The 23,114-nt window shown below is 38.6% G+C and overlaps 1 protein-coding gene across 1 annotated transcript in view; it reads left to right on the plus strand.

Moving 5' to 3' along the window:
• Positions 1-749: 749 nt before the first annotated feature.
• VPS13A (vacuolar protein sorting 13 homolog A) overlaps positions 750-23,114 on the plus strand; it is a gene marked incomplete at both ends in the record, with an annotated part of 250,174 nt that continues 227,809 nt past the window's right edge. Inside the window, 5 exon segments of the mRNA XM_080708999.1 lie at positions 750-1,103; positions 1,345-1,473; positions 1,475-1,589; positions 19,360-19,403; positions 22,401-22,443. Coding sequence (XP_080565125.1) covers positions 750-1,103; positions 1,345-1,473; positions 1,475-1,589; positions 19,360-19,403; positions 22,401-22,443 — 685 coding nt within the window.

Below are 23,114 nucleotides of genomic sequence, written 5' to 3' on the forward strand. Positions count from 1 at the left end.
AAATCTTTGGTGCTAGATATAACAGTGAATCTTTGTGGTTTCTGTACATCTGGGTAATCAGTAGATTATGTAGGGCTTTATCCCTTCTTAGACATTTCACTCTCGATTTGGCTCTCTGTATAGTATTCTGAAGTAGATTTTTAATGTTGGTGGCCAAACACGAGAGAAATAGTGCAGGGAAGAGTGAAGTAGAGTGAAGTCAGTAAGATCAGGTTCTAGGTCTGTGTCACTTTGGAGAAATCCCCCCAAAATCTTAGCTTCTTTAATTTTTCAGACCAAGAGGTTGAATTTGAAACATTATGAATCCCCTTCAAATATAAAAGTAGATGATAATTATTTATAAATTCATGTAAATAAAATTTTACAGTGTTCTTGGCAGGCATTCTACTGGCAAAGGCAAACCTTAAACTTTCAATTTTGAAAAACCTGGTGACTATGCACAAAAATTAGTAAGATGATAGAGACAATAACAGAAGTAGTCATAGTTGCCATGCAAAGAGAAAAAAGTTAAAATTACACTCTTGCACTTAAAGTCCTTAATATGATCAATCACAAAACATGTTTGATCTTTAGAGATGATTAAGCTCTAAACCTCTCATCTAGTAGTATCCCTGTAACTTCAGTCCTTTGATGCTATTTCTACATAAATCCAAACAGTGCGGCTGACAAAGGTCTAATCTTGGGTGAGGGTCTTTGGAAAGGCAGCTCCTTTTAAATGATCAAAAAAAAAAAAAAAAAAAAAGGTACCTATGGTAGTTGCAAGGAAGTGGGCGTGGGATTCCATTTTCAACTTTACCTTCTTTGTCTACGCCCTGTCGGGTTTTGTAGCTGGGGAGGTGAGACGCCCCCCTGGCCGGCGGCGCTTCCTCGCCGGCGCCCGCAGGTCTGGTAGAGACAGTCACAAGCGCCCAGACCTAGGCTCGCCCGACCCTCCCAACTGTAATAATGAGTGGGGAGTAGAGCTCCCTGGGATACCTACCCCGGAAACCTGGGGCCTAAAGGAGGAAAGTGCTGAACGCCGCCGCTTCTTACTTAGGGGCAGGCGCTCCAGCGCGCGTGCGGCTGGGGGCCGTCACGCCCTCGGCTGGGGAAGGGGCGTTCAGGTGGGTCAGGCGCCTAGTGCCCCCGGGGCCTGAATCCGGTTCACGTGGGAGTGGCAGTAGCTCCTCCAGGCTGCAGGAGGGGGCGAAGTCAGGCACTACTCGCAGCTCTAACACGTGTTCCGTTGCTAGGCGACGGAGAGGAGGCGGGGCACTGGGGCTCGAGGGGGCACGCGGCCGCGCAGCCGCCCTCTCTCCTTCCCAGGGCGCCCCGCCCCGCCCCGCCCCGCCCCGCCCCGCGCAGGCGCACTGCGGCCGCCCTTCCCCGCCCCTCGCCCGGCTCGCGCGGGGTCCGAGCGTGCGGCCAGCGGTGGCGCCTCCGCCGCCCGGAGCCGGTGAACCGAGCGGTCTCGAGAGGGGGGCGGCCGCCGTGCCCTCCGCCGCTCAGGAAGATGTTCGAGTCGGTGGTCGTGGACGTGTTGAACCGATTCTTGGGGGACTATGTGGTGGACCTGGACACGTCCCAGCTGTCTCTGGGCATCTGGAAAGGTAACGAGGCCGCCCGCCCGCCTCGGGCGCCGGGCCCTCCCCGTCCCCGGCTGGGCCCGCCGGCCCGCCCCGCCACCTGCCGCCGTCTCCGGCCAAGTTATGTAAAGCGGGCGGGGAGCCGGCCTCCCCCCGCCGAGCAGTTGTTTTGGGTCGAGGGTGCAGCGTGGAAGGACCCGGTTTGGAGCTGAGCGGCTGCGGGACCCGCGGTGCCCCGTGGTCGAGTCCGGCCGGCGGGCGCCCAGGTCTCGCCCTCGCCGACGAGCTCAGCCCCGGGCTGCGCTGGGCGAGGGGCCGCCGCGACACGCTCCTGTCAGTTTCCTTCTGGGGTTGTGACGGAGGAGGCTGTACACAGCCCACCGGGTGTCGCACGCTGCCTCGCACGTGAACGCCGAAAACGCCCTCCCCCTTCCTCCCCTGGCCGGTCTCGATGGCTGAACCCGGTGCTTCCTCCTTCCGGCCGCAGAACCTGGACCCCGGGTTGCTCGCCCTGGTTGGGCTGATAACCCAAAGGAAACTCCTGTGCAGGATAACTTAAACGGTCACTCGTGTGTTGTCAGCCCACAACCTGACCCCGGAGGAATGTACTAGCAAAACTTTGGGATTTGGGGGACAGTGAATTACTGAATTCACACACACACACACACACACACACACACACACACACACACACACACACACACCCCCTACTTACCTATAGACGGGCTGTGCAACATCTCAGACCTGCAAAAGACAGGGATGAATGTGGATCTCCACAGCTTAAATGCTGAAGGTCTGAGGCATTATTTTGTGACCTTTTACTGTGGTGCTCTATTTAGAACCTTATTTTTAGTGCTTACATCTGTTTTATGGTACACTCTTATTTAAATATCTGTTAGAAGTTTGACTCTTTTTGAAGTGAATTTCTCAAGCCAAATAGGGTTAGCTATTTTTGTGAATAGTACATTGTTTTAAAAACCTTCATTTATGGGTGTACACACATCTACAGTCTTATACTGTACTTGTCATCTTGAATCTTGTTTGTGAAATGATGTACACAAGTAATTTAGCTCGACTTATTTAAAAAACCTCATAACTGCTCTTGTAATCTAGTGCCACGATAGACTGGACTACAAAAACTAAACAGGAATGTATGCACAGCTTCTGGCTAGTATTAGAAACTTGTAAATTGTTTACTCTTTTATGCTTCTCAGATGCAAAGTGAAAATAATAAACTTACCTTCATGTACTTCAAAAAGAAGCCTTAAAACACGTAAGATAGGCTTTGATCTATAGGGAAAAGGTGTGTCTACAAGGTGAAGGTTTGTGTAGATTCAAATGAGATTTATCACTGAGTTTATTTAAAATTTACTCGTGTGTTGTATAGTTCTGTCTTGACAAATGGTAAGAGGCCTTCTATCTACCATAACAATAATGATAGAGAAAAATCCCATAAGCCCCCCACCAATGCTCTCAGCTGCTGCTTTGTAGTTGAATTCACCATACCTGGTCACTGTTGATCTGTTTCTATTCCTGTCATTTTGCCTTTTTCAGAGTTTCATATAAATGGAATTACAAAGTTTGTAGCTTTTTGAGTCAGGCTTCTTAATATCATGTACACAGGATGCATTTGAGAGTCATACATGTGCTGCATACAGGATTTGATTCCTGTACTTTTGGGTAGTTTTCATTCTCTGAAAAAAAAATATATATACTTTAAATGTTTATGTGTTTATTAGTTGAAGGATGTTTCATTTTTGGTGATTATGAATAAGGCTATGGTTAATACTCATGTACAGGTTTTTGTATGAATATGAATTATTTGATAAATATGTAAGAGAAGGATTGTGGGGTCATAGGGTAAGTGAATATCTGACTGTATGAGAAACTACACTCTCATTTGGATATTGTTTGAACATGTCCCACAAAGGTTCATGCTTTGGAGGCATGCTCACTAGTGTGATTTTAAAAGGTGCTGGAATCTTTTAGAGCTGGGCCTAGTGGGAGGTTGTTAATGGACCCTTGCTCAGCCTTCCTGTCTCCCTGTGTTCTCTCTTCCTCTTGCATGTCTTCCTGCCTATGTGGGGTGTAGCAAGGGGGGCCTGACAAGAGTGAGCACTGTGCTGTTTGGACTTTTAAAACCTGTGAGTTAATTATACCTCTTTCTTTATAAATACCCAGCCTGAGGTATCTTGTTACAGTAACGAAAAATGCACTGGACACTGCTTTTCAAAGTGGCTATATCATTTTGTAGTTCTACCAATATGATATTAGGATTTGATTACACTGCATCTTCACAAGTACTTGTATTTCCACCCAATTTTTTTTTTGCCTGTATTATTGAACCCCTTTATTAGTTGTTATAACATTTGAACAGTATCCTATTTAATATTTTTATTGGCAAATTATAATTATACATAATTGTAGGTTTCATTGTGATATATTTATAATTGCAGATAGCATAATTTGATTTATTTTATTCTCCTGTACCTTCCTTTTTCATTCCCTTCATCTTCCCCCAAATCCTATCTTCTGCTGATCTTCCTTCTATTTTCATGAGATTCCAACCTTCCCATTTTCTCTCTAGCTTACACATGAAACACAACAGATGGCCCTTTGTGTAATGAATCTGGCTTATTTCACTAAGTATGATATTCTTTAGTCCCATTCATTTTCCTGCAAATGACATGATGTCTTTTCCTGTGTGTGTGTGTGTGTGTGTGTGTGTGTGTGTGTGTGTGTGTGGTACTGGGGAGTAAACCCAGGAGTATTCTGCCTCCAAGCTATACCCCCAGCCCTATTTCATTTTTATTTATTTATTATACTTATTTTGGAAATGGTCTTGCTAAGTTGTTGAGATCCTCGCTAAGTTGCCGAGGCTGACTTTGGACCTGTGATCTTCCTGTCTCAGCCTCGCAAGTGCTGTGTTATAAGTATATGCCAACATGCCCAGCTACATCTGAAGTGACACAGGATAGGGTCCCTGGATCTTAGGATAGGGGCAAAAGCCTAATGGTTAAAAGATTAGGAAGTTGGAACTTTTGGCCTCACCCACCAACCTCCAGAAAAGGGATGGGCTTGGAGTTCAAAGTATCAAAGCTTTTCTAACAATAAGATTTGATGAGCTGATTTATTGCTGAACAGAAGTTTTGGGGTATATGGCATACTCTGAGAGGGCATGGATGTTCTGTGCTCCTCATTACTATACTTTGCCTATTCATTTCTTTATCTTTTGTGATATCTTTTCCAAAAAACCAGTATTTTACTTAAGCTTTGTGAGCTATTCCAGCAAATTATTGATCCAAAGAGGGAGGTTGTGGGAACCATGATTTATAGCCAGTTGGTCAGAAGCATAGGCCACAATCTGGGATTTGAGATTGGCATTAGAAGTGAGGGACATTCTTACGGGACTGAGCCCTTGCCCTTTACCTCTGGGATTTGGTGCCATTTCTAGGTAGTGTAAATTAAATTCTAAGATACCTAGTTGATGTTCAGTGGAGAATTGCTTGGTGTGTGTGGTGAAAAGACATACACTTCTAGTAATAGAAGGGTTCTGTGTTGAGTGTGAGAGTAGAGTGAGTTTTTTTCCTTTGATGCTTTCATATTTGAGTTTTCTATTAGTTGTATCTTTGTTTCCTTTTTATTTTTAATTCAATTATTTTTGTTAAACCTCTGAGTTTAATTCAATTATTTTGTTACCTCTGAGCTACTCCCCCAACCCTATTTTATTTATTTTTTATTTTGAAACAGTCTCAGAGTTGCAGAGGGCTTCATTAAGTGGCTGAGGCTGGATGTGAACATGAGATCCTTCTGTCTCAGCCTCCCAAGTACTGGGATTACAAGTGTTTACTACCACACTCAGCTTGTTTCCTTTTAAAAAAGAAACTTCTCATTGTTTTCTGCCTTCTCTGGGTTTCAGCATTTTATATGATTTCATTTTTGTCTCCTGTCTTAGCATATCAATTATACTTCTTTAAAAACTTGACTTAGATAGCTGGGCCTGGTGGTGCACACTTGTAATCCCAGCATTTGGGAGATTGAGACTGGAGGATCAAAGTTCATGGACAGCCTCAGCTACTTAGTAAGGCTCTCTGCAACTTAGTGAGACCCTGTTTCAAAATAAAGAATAAAAAATAGGGCAGGGGGTGTAGCTCAGAGGTCAAATACCCCTGGGTTCCATCCCCAGACCCACAAAAAAAAAAAAAGAGAAAAACTTAGTTTATAGTATTCATTTAAAACCACTGTGATCTAAGTCCACATTCAGATAACACTATACTTCATACAGAGTACTTGAACTCTTTCCTTCTGATTATGATAGTATTGTTGTCATTACTTTTACTTGTTCTGTGAGATGTAACCATCCAATGCATCATTGCTATTAATCTTTTGAACAATTTTTTATTGGGAATGAAGAAAATAAAACTTAATTTTACTTGCATTCCTTACTACTTTACTACTCTTATAGATATGAGTTTCTGACCTACGTTTTTCTTTTCTCTGAAGAACTTCTTTTTAACATTTCTTGTAATGTAGATCTATTGGCAACAGATTCTATCAGTTTTTGTTCATTTTGGAAAGTTTTTATTCCTCCTTCCTTGACCTCTTTCTCCATCACCTTTGTTCTTTCTTTTTTTTTGTGGTACAGGGCATGGAACCCAGGGGCATTCGACCTCCAAGCTACACCCCCAGGCCTATTTTTTATTCTTTTATTTTGAAACAGGGTCTCACTGAGTTGCAAAGGACTTCACTAAGTAGCTAAGGTTGTCCTCTGCCACCACACCCATTTCTCCACCACCTTTTTAAAAACTTAGGGTTTTAGTATATATATATATATATATATATATATATATATATATATATATATTAGCATCATTAACTGCATTCATATTGTTTTGCAACCCTTACCACCATCCATCTCTGGAACACTACATCTTACAAAAAGAAAATACTGTGTGCATCTTTGAAAGCAATAACTACCTATTTTCTCCTATCTGTGGACCCTGGTAACCATCATTCTACTTTAGTCTTTGAATTTTAAGTATACTAGGTATCACATATAAGAAGAATCATAGTATTATTCCTTGCCCTTTGTGAATATCTTCTTTAATTTAGCAAAATGTCCTCAGGATTCGTTCATATTGCAGCATATGTCAGAATTCAGTCTTTTTTTTTTTTTGGTGGTACTGGGGATGGAACCCTTCTACCTCCAGGCTACACTTCCAGACATATTTTATATTTTTTATTTGGAAACAGGGTCTCTTAAGCCAGGAGATCCTCCTGTCTGCACCTCCCAAGCCAGGGGAGTTGGGGGGGATTACAAGCATGCAGGTACCATGCCTGGTAGAATTCAGTCATTTTAAAAGATTATTGATACTCATTGTATATATGTGGCACATTTTGTTTCTTCACTCATCATTTGAGTTGTTTTCATCTTTTGTGAATAATGATGTAGGAACAGGAATATTTTCTTTGACTCTTCAGAAGTAGAATTGCTGGATCATATGGTAATTTTGTTCAGTTTTTGAGGAACCACCATACTACTTTGCACAGCAGCAGTACCATTTTTGCATTTTTACAAATAGTGTACAAAGACTATAATTTCTCCTCATTCTTACCCTCCTTATTCTTAGCAGTTCTTCTAGATTTTTTTTTAATAGTAGCTATCCTAATGAGAATGAGGTGTTACCTCATTGTAATTTTTACTTAGATTTCTCTAATGACTAGTGATATGGAACATCATCTTTTCATGGGCTTATTGGTCATTTGTATATCCTCATTGGAGAAATGTCTGTATAGGTCTTTTGCCTATCTTTTAATCAGTTATTTTTTTCTTTTGGTAGGGGTCCTTAAAATTTTATCATCTCTCTATTCTGGATATTGACCCCATATAAGATACATAATTTGCAAATATTTTCTTCCATTCCATGTGTCATCTTTACTGTTGATAGTCCTGTAAGGCAGGAAAGGTTTTTCTGGTTTTGTTTTTTGTTTTGTTTTGTTTTATGGTACTCAAATGGAACCCAAGAGCATTCTACCTCTGAGCTACATCCTCAGCCCTATTACTATTTTTTGTGTGTAATACTGGGAAGATCGAACTCAGGGTCATCCAACCTCTGAGTTATACTCCCAGTCCTATTTTTATTTTATTTTAGTTCTAACCAGGGTCTTACTAAGTTATTGAGGGCCTCCTAAGTTGCTGAGGCTAGCCTTGAACCTGTGATCCTCTTGTCCCAACCTCCTAGGTACTGGGATTACAGGCAGGTGCTACCACACTTGGCTCCCAGCCCTATTTTATTTTTTATTTTGAAACAAGATCTCGCTAAGTTGCTGAGGGTCTGGTTAAATTGCTGAGGCTGATCTTGGACCTGCAGTCCTCTTGTCTCAGCTTTTCAAGTACTGTTATTATAGATATATGCCATCATGCCTCTCTAGGCATGAAATTTTTAAATTTTAAGTCCATTTTATTTCTTTTGTTGCTTGTGCATTTAGTGTCTTATCTAAAAAGTCATTGGAAAAATCAGTGCCTTAGAACTTTCCTTCTATTCTTCATTCTAAGAGTTTTGTAGTTGCGTCCTAACATTTAGATCTCGGGCCCATTTTGAGTTAATTTTTATACATAGTATAACATAAAGGCCCAACTTTGCTTATGGTTATCTGATTTCCTCAACAATTGCTGTTAGAAAGATGGTTACTGGTGTCAAAAATCATTTGACTATAGGGCTGTTGGTGTAGCTCAGTGGTAGAGAATTTGCCTAGCCTTTATAAGGCCCTGTGTTCAAAACCCATAACACATCCCTCCCCTGCAAATTATTTTTATTTTTTATAATGGACTTATTTGTGGACTTCTATATTCTATTCCACTCCTACTTGTATCTATGCCAGTACTACAGTGTTTTGGTTAATTGACTTTTAGTAAATTTTAAAGTCAAGAAGTATGAATTCCTTCTTTTTCTTTCTTCCCTCCCTCCCTTTTTCCTCTGTTAGAAATTTCATGTGAATTTAAGGGTGGATGTTCTATTTCTTCAAAAAAGTTAGAATTTTGATATGAATTGTATTGAACTTGTAGATTGCTTTTAAACATTGTGTTGAGTCTTCCTATTCTGTGAACATGGGATGCCTTTCTATTTACATGTGTCATCTTTAATTTCTTTCAACAATATCTTAAGTCTTCAGTGTATAAGTCAGCCTTCTTGGTTAGGTTTACTCCTAGGTGTTTTTATTATTTTTGATGCTATTGTAAGTGGATTGTTTACTTAACTGTACAAAAAACATTAATTTCTGCATGTTGATTGTATAGCCAGCAGCATTGCTGAATATCTTTGCACCAACGATATTTTTGTACTAATTTTGAGTTTTCTATATATGAGGATCATGCCATCTGTTAACAGACAATTTCACCTCTTCCTTTTCAGTTTGGATGTGCTGTGTTGATAGAAGTGGCAAAGGCTGGAATTTTTTATCTTGCCCCATGTATGTATGTATGTATGTATGTATGTATGTATGTGTACATATATATGTTTATTTATTTATTTATTTTAAATTTTAGTTCTAGGGATTGAACCCAGGGGCATTCTACCTCTGATCTACACCCTCAGCTCTTTTGATTGTTTTTATTTTCAAATGGGGTCTCACTAGGTTTCTGAGGACCTTGCTGTGTTGCTGAGTCTATCATAGAACTTGATCTCCTTCAGTCTCAGCTCCACAAATATTGAGATTATGGGTGTGTGCCACTATGCCTGGCTATTTTATTCCTTAGAAAAAAAGATTGCAATCTTTTCACTGTTGTGGATGTTAGCAATGGGCTTTCATACATGGCCTTTATAAAGTTGAACTGGCTTCCTTTTTCCTCCTCCTCCTCCTCCTCCTCCTCCTCTTCCTCCTCCTCTTCCTCCTCCTCCTCCTCCTCCTCCTCCTCTTCTTCTTCTTCTTCTTCTTCTTCTTCTTCTTCTTCTTCTTCTTCTTCTTCTTCTTCTTCTTCTTCTGGTGGTACTGGGGTTCCTGGAAACCCTTCTACCTCCGGGCTAAACTCCCAGACCTATTTTTATATTTTTATTTGGAAACGGTCTTTTAAGCCAGCAAGGCTGGCTTCGAACCTGTGCCATCCTCCTGTCTCTGCCTCCCAAGCACGGGGATTACAAGCATGTGCCACCATGCCCGGCTTCTTATTTGTTTTAATCATGAAAGTGTGTTGAATTATTTCAAATCATCTGTATCATTTGAGATCATGAATTTTTTCTTCATTCTATTAAAGTGGTATGTACTGCAATGATTTAATTTGCATATGTTGAATCATTTTTGCATTCATGGAATAAGTCCTACTGGATGATGGTATATAATTCTTTTAGTATGCTAGAGAATTTTGTTTACTAGCATTTTGTTAGATTTATTTATTACTAATGTTCTGTAGTTTCTCTTTCTTCTAGTGTCTTTATTTTCACTAATTTTATCCTCATAGACAAAATTGTGGAACTATTTCCTTCTCTTAAATTTTGTAAATTTGAGAAAGTTTGGTTAATTCTATTTTAAATATTTGAAGAATCCACAAGTATAATCATGACTCTGGGCATTTATTGTTGTTAGAAAGTTTTTGATTACCAATTTAACCTCCTTAATAGTTGTAGGTCTTTTCTGGTAAACTGTTTCATCATTATTTGTTCTTTTTATGTGGTTTTATTAAAAAAATTTATTAAAAATTTTTTTATTGGTGCATTGTAGTAATATATCTTAATGGAGTACAGGATGGTAGAGACATACATGCACACATCACTCAATTAGCCCTTACCCAATTCCCACCCCATTTCCTCCTTACTCCCTCCTTCTAATGTTTGGCTTAAGGATTGACTTTTGATACGTTTGTGAATGTATATCATGTACATTAGGGGATTTAACTCTTCCCTCTTTCATCCTCCTCAGTTAGGTTGTCTTATTTGCTCACCTGTTGTTTCTCCTTCATCTAGTTTCTCTTATGACCCATTTTCTCCCTAGCTTCTGAATATTAGGGGGAGCATCTGATTTCTTATTTTTTTTGACTGTCTCACTGCTGAAGCAGAACCTTATGGTGGAAGGACATGGCAGAGGAAAGCCGCTCACATGGCGGCCAGAATGGGGGAGGGGGAGAGAGGGTGGAAGGGAGACAGTGAGTGAGTTTATCAGGCAATCTAGGGACTTTTAAAATATACTTTCCAATTACTCAACTTTTTTTTTGTTGTTGTTGGTACTGAGGTGGAACCCAGAGGCTTTTCTACCTCTGGGCTATATTTCCAGACCTGTTTTATATTTTATTTGGAAACAGGGTCTCACTAAGTTGCCCAGAGCCTCACTAAGTAGCTGAGGCTAGCTTCGAACCTGTGTGATCCTCCTGTCTCAGCCTCCCAGCACTGAGATTATAAGCAATATGCCATCACGCCTGGCTATTACTCAACTTTTCCAACTAGGCCCTACCTCCTAAAATTTCCACCATCCCCTGATACCAGTACCTTCTGGGGACCTTCCAGATCAAACTATAGCAGTATGCTTTGGGAGTCTTAATGTTTGCTGCATATATACTCATAGATGTTATGCTCTCTCAGTTAAATACCCCCTTTTTTTAAAATTATGTTATTCTTTGTTTTTTGTTAACAGAGTTAGAATTTAAGTCTACTTGGCTATTATTAAATGGGATTTCTTTTCCTTTGTGTTAAGTGTGTCTCTTCTAGACAGCATATGGTTGGATCCTCTTTATTTTAGTCCATTCTGCCAATTTGTGTCTTTTTTTGATTGGGAAGTTAAATATTTAATGGAGTACAGGGTGGTAGAGACAGTTTAATAGAATCACAGATAGGGAAGGACTTAGTCTTGTCATTTGGCCAATTACTTTATCTTTTACATCTTTTTTTGGTCTCTTGTTTACTCCTTACTGCTTTCTTTTAGATTTCATTTTTTTTTTATTTCCCTCTTTCTTTTGTGTATATTCTACAGATATTTTCTTTGTGCTTACTACGGGGGATTATATATATCCTGATGTTCATACAAAATGTTTTAAACAGGTATCAGGTTAACTTCAATTGTGTACAAAATTTTTTTACAAATATGCCTTCTTACTCTATATTTTGGTATTTATGAAACAATTATGTTTTTATTGGTTTTATACCAATTAACATAGACTTAATTTTTATAATTTTTTTATTTTTATTATTTTTATTATTTTTTTTTTATTGGTGCACTGTATTCATACATCATAGTGGGATACAAACTTTTGTAGACATACATGCACACATCGCCCAGTCAGCCCCCACCCGATCCCCACCCCATTCTCTCCCCATCCCTCCCTCCCATGCTTGGCTTAGTGGTTAACATCTACTATTATAGCAATTTATCCAAACTTAAAAATGATAATCTCACATAACAGTTTCATTTGTCTGATACCAAGCTTTTGATGACTTAAAGATAACATTTCAATATTTCTTTTTACTTTCTTTCTTACCAGAGAATATTTTTTTTCTATTTTTTTTTTTGGTGAAACTATCATATATTTATATATTTATTTTTCAGAAAAAAAGATCTGTCCTAATATGGAATATGGACTCTAGATACCCACAACGATCTTGAAAAAGAACAAAGCTAGAAGATATATATTTTCTGATTTTAAACCATATAAAGCTACAATAATTGAAACAGTGTAGTACTGTTCTAAAGGCAGATATATAAACCATTGGAGTTAAATACAAGCCTAGAGCTAAACTCTTCCCTATATTGTCAAGTTATTTTTGACAAGGTTTCCACGAACATTTGGTGGTGGAAATAATAATCTTTTAAATAAATATTGTTGAAACATAATAATTACATGGAAAAGAATAAAATTGGACCCTTACCTAATCCCATATACAAATATTAACTCAAAATAGAAAAAGACCTAAATATAAGTCTTAAGACTATAAACTTTTAGGAGAAAATCTGGGTCATAAAACCTCACAACATTGAAATTGGCAGTGATTTCTTGGATATGATTTCAATGGCACAGGCAACAGAAGAATATACAAACTCCCTAAAAAATAAAAAAATATATTGTATATCCAAAGACAATGTAAACAGAGTTAACAGTTACTAATAGAATGGGATAAAATATTTCCAAATGCTATATCTGAAGGTATATTTATATTCCAACTAGAAATCCTAAAAATTAACAATAAAGGCAAACAATACCATTTAGAGATAGGTAAAAGACTAACATAAATAATGAATCTCCACAGATAACCAATCTTATTGGAAAATCTTATTTGGAAAATCTTATATGGAAAATCTTATTTCTCTGATTCTGGTGTGTGTTACCTATTTCTTCTTTGTAGTTAATCTCTTTGAGTATTTTCTCTAGTGCTGGTTTTGAAGACATAAATTCCTTCAGTTTCTGTTTGTCATGGAAGCTTCTTATTTCCCCATCTAATTTGATAGAAAGTTTTGCTGGGTAGGAAATTTTTGGCTGGAAGTTGTTTTCTTTCAGAGTTTGGAATATGTTACTCCAAGCCCTTCTGGCTCTCATGACTTGGTTTGGGAAGTCTGGAGTGATTCTAATTGGTTTGCCTCTGAATGTCACTTGGCCCTTTGTTTTTGTTGCCTTTAAGATTCTCTGCTTGGCTTCCACATTGGTCATTTTGACAATTACGTGGCGTGGGGATCCTCTTCTCCGATCCTGTCTAAAGGGAGTTCTATAAGTGTCCTGGACCTGTGTATCAACCTCTTGCTCTATGTTTGGAAAATTTTCTGGTATTACTTCCTTGAAGAGATTGTTGATCCCTTTGCTTTCACTTTCTTTTCCCTCCTCTATTCCAATTATTCTTAGGTTAGCTCTCTTAAAATGGGCCCATATTTCTTCAATATCAGATTCCTGCTGTCGGATATTTTTTCCTAGATTAGAAACTATGTGTTCATTTTTGGATTGCTCATCTTCTAAGAGCGAGATTCTGTTCTCCATGTGTTCTAATCGGTTGTTTGTGCTTTGAATTGAGGCCTTTACTTCATTAATTGCATCCTTTATCTCTTTTTGACTCTCTCTGAGTTTTTTTCGAAGCACCTCTATTATTTCTACAGTTATTTTCCTGATTTGATCTTCTAGAAATCTCTGATTTTCTGTTTTATCAGGTTCTGATGTTGTGGGATTGTGGGCATTCATTGCTCTAGTATTATTCCTCTTTCCCATGATTTCGGATGTTTGTGCTTTCTCTGGGTTCTTCCCTTGGGTCACTATGACTTCACTTAAGTTGTTCTGGATCTCGAGTCTGTGGTATCTCAGACCCCACTACTCCTTTACTGGGTTTTATCACAGAGTCTCCGACCCAGAGAGTCGATAGAGGCTGCTTTAGACTGTGGGGTGTGCCAGGTTGCACGTTCTCCTATGGTGTGATATCTCTGCCACCGCCACTCCCCCACTGGGTCAAGTCCCAGGGAGTACAGTACTGGGATTTCTCCTCTGTGGCCTGCAATTTGACTCACTGTTCTTGAGTACGCAGATGTAGCCGTACTGGACTTGGTGAATTTGCTGCTGCTGCCGCCGGTGACAATATGGTGCCGCTGCCACGTCCTCGGCCGTGAGGCTGGCGTATTTTTTCTTGGTTTTGATTTCCACTCTGAATCCCTGCAGCGTGTGCTGAGCTCAGCCACTGGGAGCTTTAGATGTTCCTTCTCCGAGAAATCCCGCCTGGCTGTTCCGCAGCGGCTCACCTCGGCTTGCTTTAGCCATCTGGTGAAATCGCCGCTGCCGCCGGCAGTATGACGCTGCTGCCGCGTCCTCGGGCGTGAGGCCGGTGTATCTCCTCTGTGGCTCTGAGCTCTGTTCTCAGACCGCTTTCTCTCTGGAGCCTGGTGATTTTTTTGTTTCTCTGTTGATGGTGTTTTCTGGCTATGAAAGGCGCTGATTTTGTGGTAATGGAGATTGGTTGTTAGCAGGGCTCTTAAGCCCCGCTTTTCTCGGTCGCCATCTTCCCGGAAGTCATAATTTTGTTTTTTAAACCCTGTAAAAGAATAAGAAGTACTGATACAAACCAACATTAAAAGAATATTGGCTTTTATATTTGTCCTCAAATTTACCTCTTCTGAAGTTTGTATTTTTATATGACAGCAGTACTGCTTAGTGTCCCTTTTTTTTTTCAACTTGAAGGACTCCTTTTAAAATTTCTCATAGGGACCAGGCTTGGTGGAACACTAGTACTTGGGAGGCTGAGAGAGGAGGATCTCAGCTTCAAGGCCAGCATCAGCTACTTGGTGAGGTCCTCCACAACTTAGTGAGATCCTGTTTCAAAATAAAGAATAAAAATTAGGGCTGAGGGTGTGGGTTGGAGGTAGAATGCTCCTGGGTTCAATCATCAGTACCACCAAAATAAATATACATACATACATACATACATACATACATACATACATATAAAATTTCTCATAGGGAAGTTGTAACAGAAATTAACTTCCTTAGTTTTTTTTTTCCAACTTGTTATTTATTTATTTTTAATTTTTTATTGGTGCATTATATTCATACATCATATTGGGATAAAAAACTTGTGTATACATACCTGTACACCTCACTGATTTAACCCCTACCCAATTCCCACCCCATTCCCTTCCTGTCCGTCCTTCCCTTGCTTGGCTTAGTAGTTGACTTCGATATGTTTAAGTACATTGTGTGTTTTAGAGATTTTCCTCTTCCCCCCTCATTTCTCCTCCTTTAGGTTGCCTTGTTTGCTCCTCTCTAGGATTGCCTTTTTCATCTAGAGTTCCTCCTATCACCCATGTCTCCCTAACTCTCACATATTAGGGAAAGAATCTGCTTTCTTATTTTTTGTGACTGACTAATCTCACTTAGCATAATGCCCTCCAGTTCCATCCATTTCTCTGAAAATTATGTAATTGAGTTTTTTTAATGGCTGAGTAAAATTTCATTGTGTACATATCCTGCAGTTTTGTAATCCATTCATCTGTTGATGGACATCTTGGCTGGTTCCATAGTTTGGCTACGGTGAATTGTGCAGCTATGAACATAGATATGCATGCATTAGTTTGGTAGTTTGGTTTCCTATCTTTTGGGTAGAAGTGGTATTGCTGGATCAAATGGTAGATTTGTTCCCATTCTTCTGAGGATTGTCCATACTGTTATCCAAAGTGGTTGCACTAATTTGCAATCCCACCAACAATGTCTTAGAGTTCCCACTTCTTCACATCCTCGCCAGCATCTGTTGTTGTTTGTGTTTTGAATGGTTACCATTCTAGTTGGAGTTAGGTGAAATCTTAGGGTAGTTTTGATTTGCATCTCTCTGATTGCCAATGATGTTGAACATTTTTTCATGCATGTATTGGCCACTTGAGTTTCTACTTTTGTGAAGTGTCTAGTTCGTTTGCCTATTTGTTATTGGATGCTTTGTTTCCTTCGTGTTGAGTTTTTCTTGAGTTCTCTGTATATTCTAGATATTAGTCCTCTATCAGTGGTGTAGGTGGCAAAAATCTTCTCCCATTCTGTTGGCTCTTGATTGAGGTTCTCGATAGTTTCCTTTGCTGAACTGAAGCTCTTCAGTTTCATGCAATCCCATGTATTGATTTGCCTTTTAATTTGTTGTGCCTTTAGGGTCTTGTTGAGAAAATGTTTATCTGTGCCTATGTGTTGCAATGTTGGACCTATGCCCTCTTCAAGGAGCCTCAAGGTCTCTGGTTTTATTTCCAAGTCTTTGATCCATCTTGAATTGACTTTTGTACAGGGTGAGAAAGTGGGATCAATTTCCAATTTTCTGCATATGGTTAACCAGTTTTGCCAACACCATTTGTTGAACAGGCTATCTTTTCTTCAGTGTATGTTTTTGGCTCCTTTTCTGTTTTTCTTATGTGAGCAGTCAGTGCTATTAATTTTCTTCTTAATACTGCCTTCAAAGTGTCCCAGAGGTTTTGATATGTTGTATCTTTTTTTTCATTTGTTTCTAGAAATTTCTTGATTTCATCTCTTACATCTTCCATGACCCATTCTTCATTCAGAAGTGTGGTGTTCAGTCTCTACATGTTTATGTTTTTCTCTGGGTCTTCTTATAGTTGATTTCTAGTTTCATTCCATTATTTCTGAAATGACACAGGGAAATATGTAACATTTGTTAAATTTGCTAGTGCTCATTTTGTGTCCCAGGATGTGATCTATTTTGGAGAAGGTTCCATGAGCAGCTGAGAAAAATGTAAACTCCACTATAGTTGGGTGAAATATTCTTTATGTGTCCAACAGGTCCATTTGGTTAATGGTGTTCTTTAGTTCTCAGGCATCTTACTGACAGATCGGTCTAGTGTTGTGAGAGGTGTGTTGAAATCTCCCAGTATTTTTGTATTGGGATTTATGTGTGACTTTATGACACAAAGAGTTTGATTTATGAAAGTAGCTGCACCTATGTTTGGGGCACAGATGTTGATTATTTTTATTTCCTCTTGCTGGATTATTCCTGTTACCAGTAAAATATGACCTTCTTTGTCTCTTCTAATAATTTTGGGTTCTGGTGGCTTGTTGAGTGCACTGGTCTGGAACCGTCCGGTGAACTTGCCACTGCCGCTGGCAGTATAGTGCTGCTTCTGCATCCTCGGCTGTGAGGCCAGCGTATCTCCTCTCTGATTTTGAGCTCATTTCTGAGTCCCCTTCCTCTTTGGAGTCTGGTGCTCCGAGGGAAGATGGCGCTGGTGCGGCTCCAGCCGTGGCACTGCAGGCTGGTTTCTTTTCTGGTGTCTGGTTGTTCTTCCAGACCTCTTTCTCTCTGTCCCTTGTATTTACAGTTTATATTTCTCTGCTGATAGTGTTTTCTAGCTATGAAAGGTGCTGATTTTGTGGTAATAGAGATCGATTGTTAATGGGACTGGTAAACACCGCTTTTCTCCGTCGCCATATTCCCGGGAGTCCACTTACTTAGTTTTTATCTGGGAATATGTTCATATCACCATAATCATAACTGGATATGATCTTAAGACTCCTTTTTCTTCCTAGAATTTTAAATACATTATCTTAATGCATTTTTACTGGTAAGGTTTCTGCTGAGAAGTTTTTTTTATTTTTATTTTTTGTGGTACTTGGGTTCCTAGAAACCCTTCTACCTCCAGGCTACACTCCCGGACCTATTTTATATTTTTATTTGGAAACAGAGTCTCTCAAGCCAGGGAGGCTGGCTTTGAATCAGGGCGATCCTCCTGTCTCTGCCTCCCAAGTGTAGGGATTACAGCGTGTGCCACCACGCCCGGCTCTACTGAAATGTTTGAAAATTTTTAGATTTTATTCTTACATGGATTTGTATATCCATGTCTTCCTTATATTTGGAAAGTTCTTGTCCATTATTTCTTCAGGTGAGCTCTCTTTGACTTTTTATCTTTCATCCTTGAGACTTCTGTGAAATTTTCACCTGTTTTGAGTGTAGCTCCTCCGGCCCCTTATTTGTGCAATTAAACATTTTTTACTGTTCCCATAGTTACTCTGGTCAGTCTGTTGGTCTTGATGTTTCCTCGGTGGAATAAGGACCTGGAGCTTCCTAGAATGCTGTCTCAAATCACTCCCTTTCTTATTTATTTATTTATTTATTTATTTATTTATTTATTTTAATGGTACTGGGGATTGAGCACAGGACATTCAGCCTGTGATATACAACCCTAGCCCTTTTTTATATTTTGTTTTGAAATACAGTCTGGTAGTTTGCTGAGAATCTCATTATGTTGCAGAGGCTGTCCTCAAACCTTTGATCCTCCTGTCTCATCCCTCTCTCCTTCACTTTTGAAGTATGGTATGAGTGGGTATAGTATTCCAGTTTGGCCATTGTTTCCTTTCAATATTTTGCTTTCATGGTTTTTAAAGAGAGTATTACGTAGTGTGTGTGTGTGTGTGTGTGTGTGTGTGTGTGTGTGGTGTGTGTGGTGTGTGTGTGGCACTGGGGATGGAACTCAGGGGCATTCTACCTCCTAGCTACATCCCCAGTCCTATTTTTTATTCTTTATTTTGAAACAGTGTCTAAGTTGTGGAGGGCCTCACTAAATAGCTGAGGCTGTCTCCTCTGGTCTCAACCACCTGAATGCTGAAGCATGTGCCACCATGCCCAAATGTTGTAGTTTTTATACTTGTATCTTTAGAGATTTTTTTTTTACCCTTTTGCTTTCTTTCAATACTTTCATTGTCTTTGATTTTCTAATGTTAATGACATACTTACAGGTAGGTTTTTGAGCATTTATCTTAACTGGTATTCTCTGAATTTCCTGAATTTAATGATGCAGGTGCCTGCATCATTAATTTTAGAAATTCCTCAGCTGTTATTGCTCCAAATATACTTTATTCTACTCCTTTTTACTTTCTCGTGTTCCCATTATATGTATGCTACAGCCTTGATAATTGTCCTGTTGTTCTTGGATATTCTGTTCTTTTTCTCATTTTGTGTTTACATCTCGGAAGTTTATATTTATAGTGATTTTTACAATTTTGTTACTGTTTAATGCAAATAAGTTTTTATACAACTTATGTTTTGTTTTTTCTTGTATTATGTACTTGGCTAGATTAATATTTTCTGTATAACGTTGGTTAAAATATTATGTTTATATACATATATTGAGCTATAACTATAGAGAAAAAATTCAGTAAGTGAATTTTTGGGCAATATGCCATCTTAAACTATACAAAAGAATGGATGTGAATTATTGAAAAAATATCTAGATTCTGTTTTTATTGCCATATACATTAATTTTTTATTTTTCTCCAATATTAAATTTAGAAAATGAAGCATACTTTTAAAAATATAGTGTTTAGTGCTTCAAGTTTATTTTTATAATTTTTTTTTTCCAGGAGCTGTGGTCCTCAAGAATCTTGAAATTAAAGAAAATGCCCTGGTAGGTTTCGACTGTGAAGATTTATAATGTTAGTGTTATTTAACTGTGTGTAGTTATTTCTAATTCAGAATAGAAAATACAGAAACAAATCCACATACTTATAGCCAATTGATTTTTGGCTAAGGTGCCAAACACATTCCTTTTTGAAAAGATAGCCTTGCAACAAATGGTAATGGGAAAACTGGCCATCTATTCATAGAAAAATGAAATTAAGTCCCTGCTTCTCACTCTGCACAATAGTCACCTTGGTAGGGTTCAAAGACCTGGAAATTAGACAGACTTTGTAATTAATAGAGGAGTGCATAAGTCCAACACTCCAGCCTATAGGCACAGGCAGAAACTTCCTCAATAAGACCCCCAAACCTAAGGAAATTAAAACAAGAATTAATAAATGGGATGGCATTAAACTAAAAGGTTTCTGTCCATCAAGAGTCTAAACAGAGAGCCTATAGAATGGGAGAAGATCTTTGCTAGGTCTTTTTTTGATAGAGGACTAATATCTAGAATGTACAAAGTACTTATAAGACTCAGCACTAAAAAAAACCCCAAAAACCCAATTAAATGGGAACCTGAACTAAATTAGATACTTCACAAAAGAAGAAATATAAATGGCTAATATTTAAAAATGTTTAATATCATTAGCAATCAGGGAGATGCAAATCAAAACTACATTGAGATTCCATCTAACCTCAGTCAGAATGGCAATCGTGAAGTCAAACAACAATAAATGCTTAGGAGGATGTGGGGAAATAGAAACTATTTTATGTTTTTTGGGGAGATTGCAAATTAGTACAGCCACTGTGGATATCAGTGTGGAGGTTCCTCAGAAAATTGGGAATGGATCCACCATATGATATAACTGTACCACTTCTAGATATGTTTCCAAAGGACTGAAATCAGAATTATTATTTTTTTCTTTTTTTCTTTTTTCTTTTTTCTTTTTTCTTTTTATTTTTTTTTTGGTACTGGGGTTCCTGGAAGCCCTTCTACCTCGGGGCTACACTCCCAGACCTATTTTTACATTTTCATTTTGGAAACAGGGTCTCCTAAGCCAGCGCACGGCTGGCTTCGAACCTGCGCGATCCTCCTGTCTCTGCCTCCCAAGCGCGGGGATTACAAGCGTGCGCCACCACGCCCGGCGAAATCAGAATTATTAAAATAATATATGCATATTTATTTTTATAGTAGTACAATTCACAGTAGCTAAATTACAGAACCAAACTAGGTATCCATCAATAGAGAAATGGATTGCAAAATTTTGGGATATCTACACAATGGAATTCTACTCAGCAATAAAGAGCAAAATTATGCCATTTGCAGGAAAATGGTTGCACTTGGAGAAAAAATGACATTAAGTGAGATTAACCAGTCACAGAAAGTGAAAGTCCAGCCGGGGGTGGTGGCACACGCTTGTAGTCCCCGCGCTTGGGAGGCAGAGACAGGAGGATCGGGCAGGTTCGAAGCCAGCCACGCTGGTTTAAGAGACCCTGTTTTCCAAATTAAAAAAAAAAAAAAAAAGGTCTGGGAGCATAGCTCGGAGGTAGAAGGGCTTTCAGGAACCCCAGCACCACCAGAAGAAAAAAGTGAAGATCCACATGTTTTCTCTCATATGTGGGAGCTAGGGAGTAATCAGAGAGACTCTGGATAATGGAGGAAATACCTCAGTGAAGCCAGGGAGGGTGGTGTAGGGGACACAGATAGGCAGAGTAGGGAGGGATTGGATGTCACTATCACTATGAACTGCATTATGAAATTATAATGTACTAATAAAAGTATAAAATTTAAGTTTGAGGAAAAATTTTCTAAAGCTTTAGTGTCTCTAAAACACAAATTGACAGTGTATTTTTTCCTATTTTGAAATGTTTGCCAACTGGGGATGCATGCAGCTTAGAGGGGAGATGCTGGTTTCAACTCTCAGCACTGGGGGAAATTAAAACTATATAACCAATTTCCATATGTGTTCAGTTCAGTGGCATTAATTATATTTACCATCTTGTATAATTTTCTCACTATTTCAATAAGTTTTCCACACCCTTAAGAGAAATTCTGTAACCATTAAGCAGTAACTTCTGTTTCTCTTCCCCATAGACCCTGAGATTTTTCTTCATTGCAACCTAGAACTCTATAGCCATTAAAAATAATATCCTGCCAGGGGTGGTGGCACACACTTGTAATCCCAGCATTTGGAAGGCTGAGATAGGAGGATCACGATTCACGGACAGCCTCTGCTACTTAGTGAGACCCTTTGCAACCCAGGGAGACCCTGTTTCAAAATAAAAACAATTGTTTCAAAATAAAGAAAAAAAATAGGAATGGGGGTATCACTTGAAGGTAGAATGCCCCTGGGTTCCGTTCCAGTACTGCAAAAGAAAAGAAAAGAAAAATAATATCCTTATCCTCTTTTATCACTCCTAAAAATTTGCTTATTCTAGATATTTCATGTGAATGGATTTGTCATATTTGTCCATTTTTGTCTCTTAGCATGTCTTTAAGGTTCATCCACATTGTAGTGTGTATCAGAATATCATTTCTTTTTAATAGCTGACTTTTGTAGCTAAACATTTTTAGCTAAACATTTTGTTTATCCATTCAGTTACTGATGAACATGTGGGTTATTTTAGCCTCTGGGGTCTTGTAAATAATGCTGCAATAAATATTTGTGTACTTGTGTTCCAGAGGCTGCTTTGAGCTTCTTTGGGTATATACCTCAGAGTAGAATTGCTGGATCATATGAAAAATGTTATTAATCTGGTATAGGTAGCTTTTTAAATTAGTTTGAACCTAAACCCTCACCTGTACTTATTATTAAAAAGAAGCTTCCATGAATTTTATTGAGTTGAGAAAAATATAATTATATAATTAAAAATTCAAATAAGGGTAGAGAACATGCCTATAATTAAAAAAAAAAACTTCAAATAATTTTGGGAAGAAAAAGTAGTTATCTGTGTTGTTGAACTTTATGTGTACTGATGCTTTATATATTTTTTTTCTTTGTAGAGTCAACTGGATGTGCCATTTAAAGTTAAAGTTGGTCATATTGGTAAGTCATATTTATTATTGGAATGTCCTCCTTGCTGGACATGCAGCCAGAATAATCTGACCAGTTTCTCATGAATATTATCTTTTAAATGTTTCTGAGCAAGCTGAGACTGGTGGTACATGCCTGTAATCCTAGTACTTAGGAGATTGAGACAGGAGGATTACAGGTTTGAGCCCAGCCTGAGCACGTTAGCAAGACCCTGTTTCAAAATAAAAAAATAAAACAGGCTGGTGATATAGGTCAGAGGTAGAATGCATTTGGGTTCAATCCTCAATACCAAAAAAAAAGTTTTTGAGCATTTATTGAAAATGTAGTAATCATGTTCTTTTGCTCTACCTAATTGTTTAGGTAGAGCTTAGTTGTATAACTAAGTTGTCCAGTTGTATTGTCAAGTTCATATACTACTTGCTCAATAATTGATACTTGTGTAATTACAAAATTACACATCTCATTTAGTATTAAAATAACAGAGACCTTAACTGAGTTTTCAAGATATCTGGCTGGATAATTGTTGGTATATTCTGATTGGTACTGGATATGTGGTTTAAAGAGAAAGAACTGGAGCCAATCTGAAAACTTGTTTCTTTTTTTTGACTTTTTGTAGGTTTCCAGAAAATATTGTACAGTTTCTTGTTTTGTATTTTACTTGTGTTTATAGCATATTATTTTAA

The sequence above is a fragment of the Muscardinus avellanarius genome (genome assembly GCF_963383645.1).
Source record: "Muscardinus avellanarius genome assembly, chromosome: 13".
Lineage (NCBI taxonomy): Eukaryota > Metazoa > Chordata > Mammalia > Rodentia > Gliridae > Muscardinus > Muscardinus avellanarius.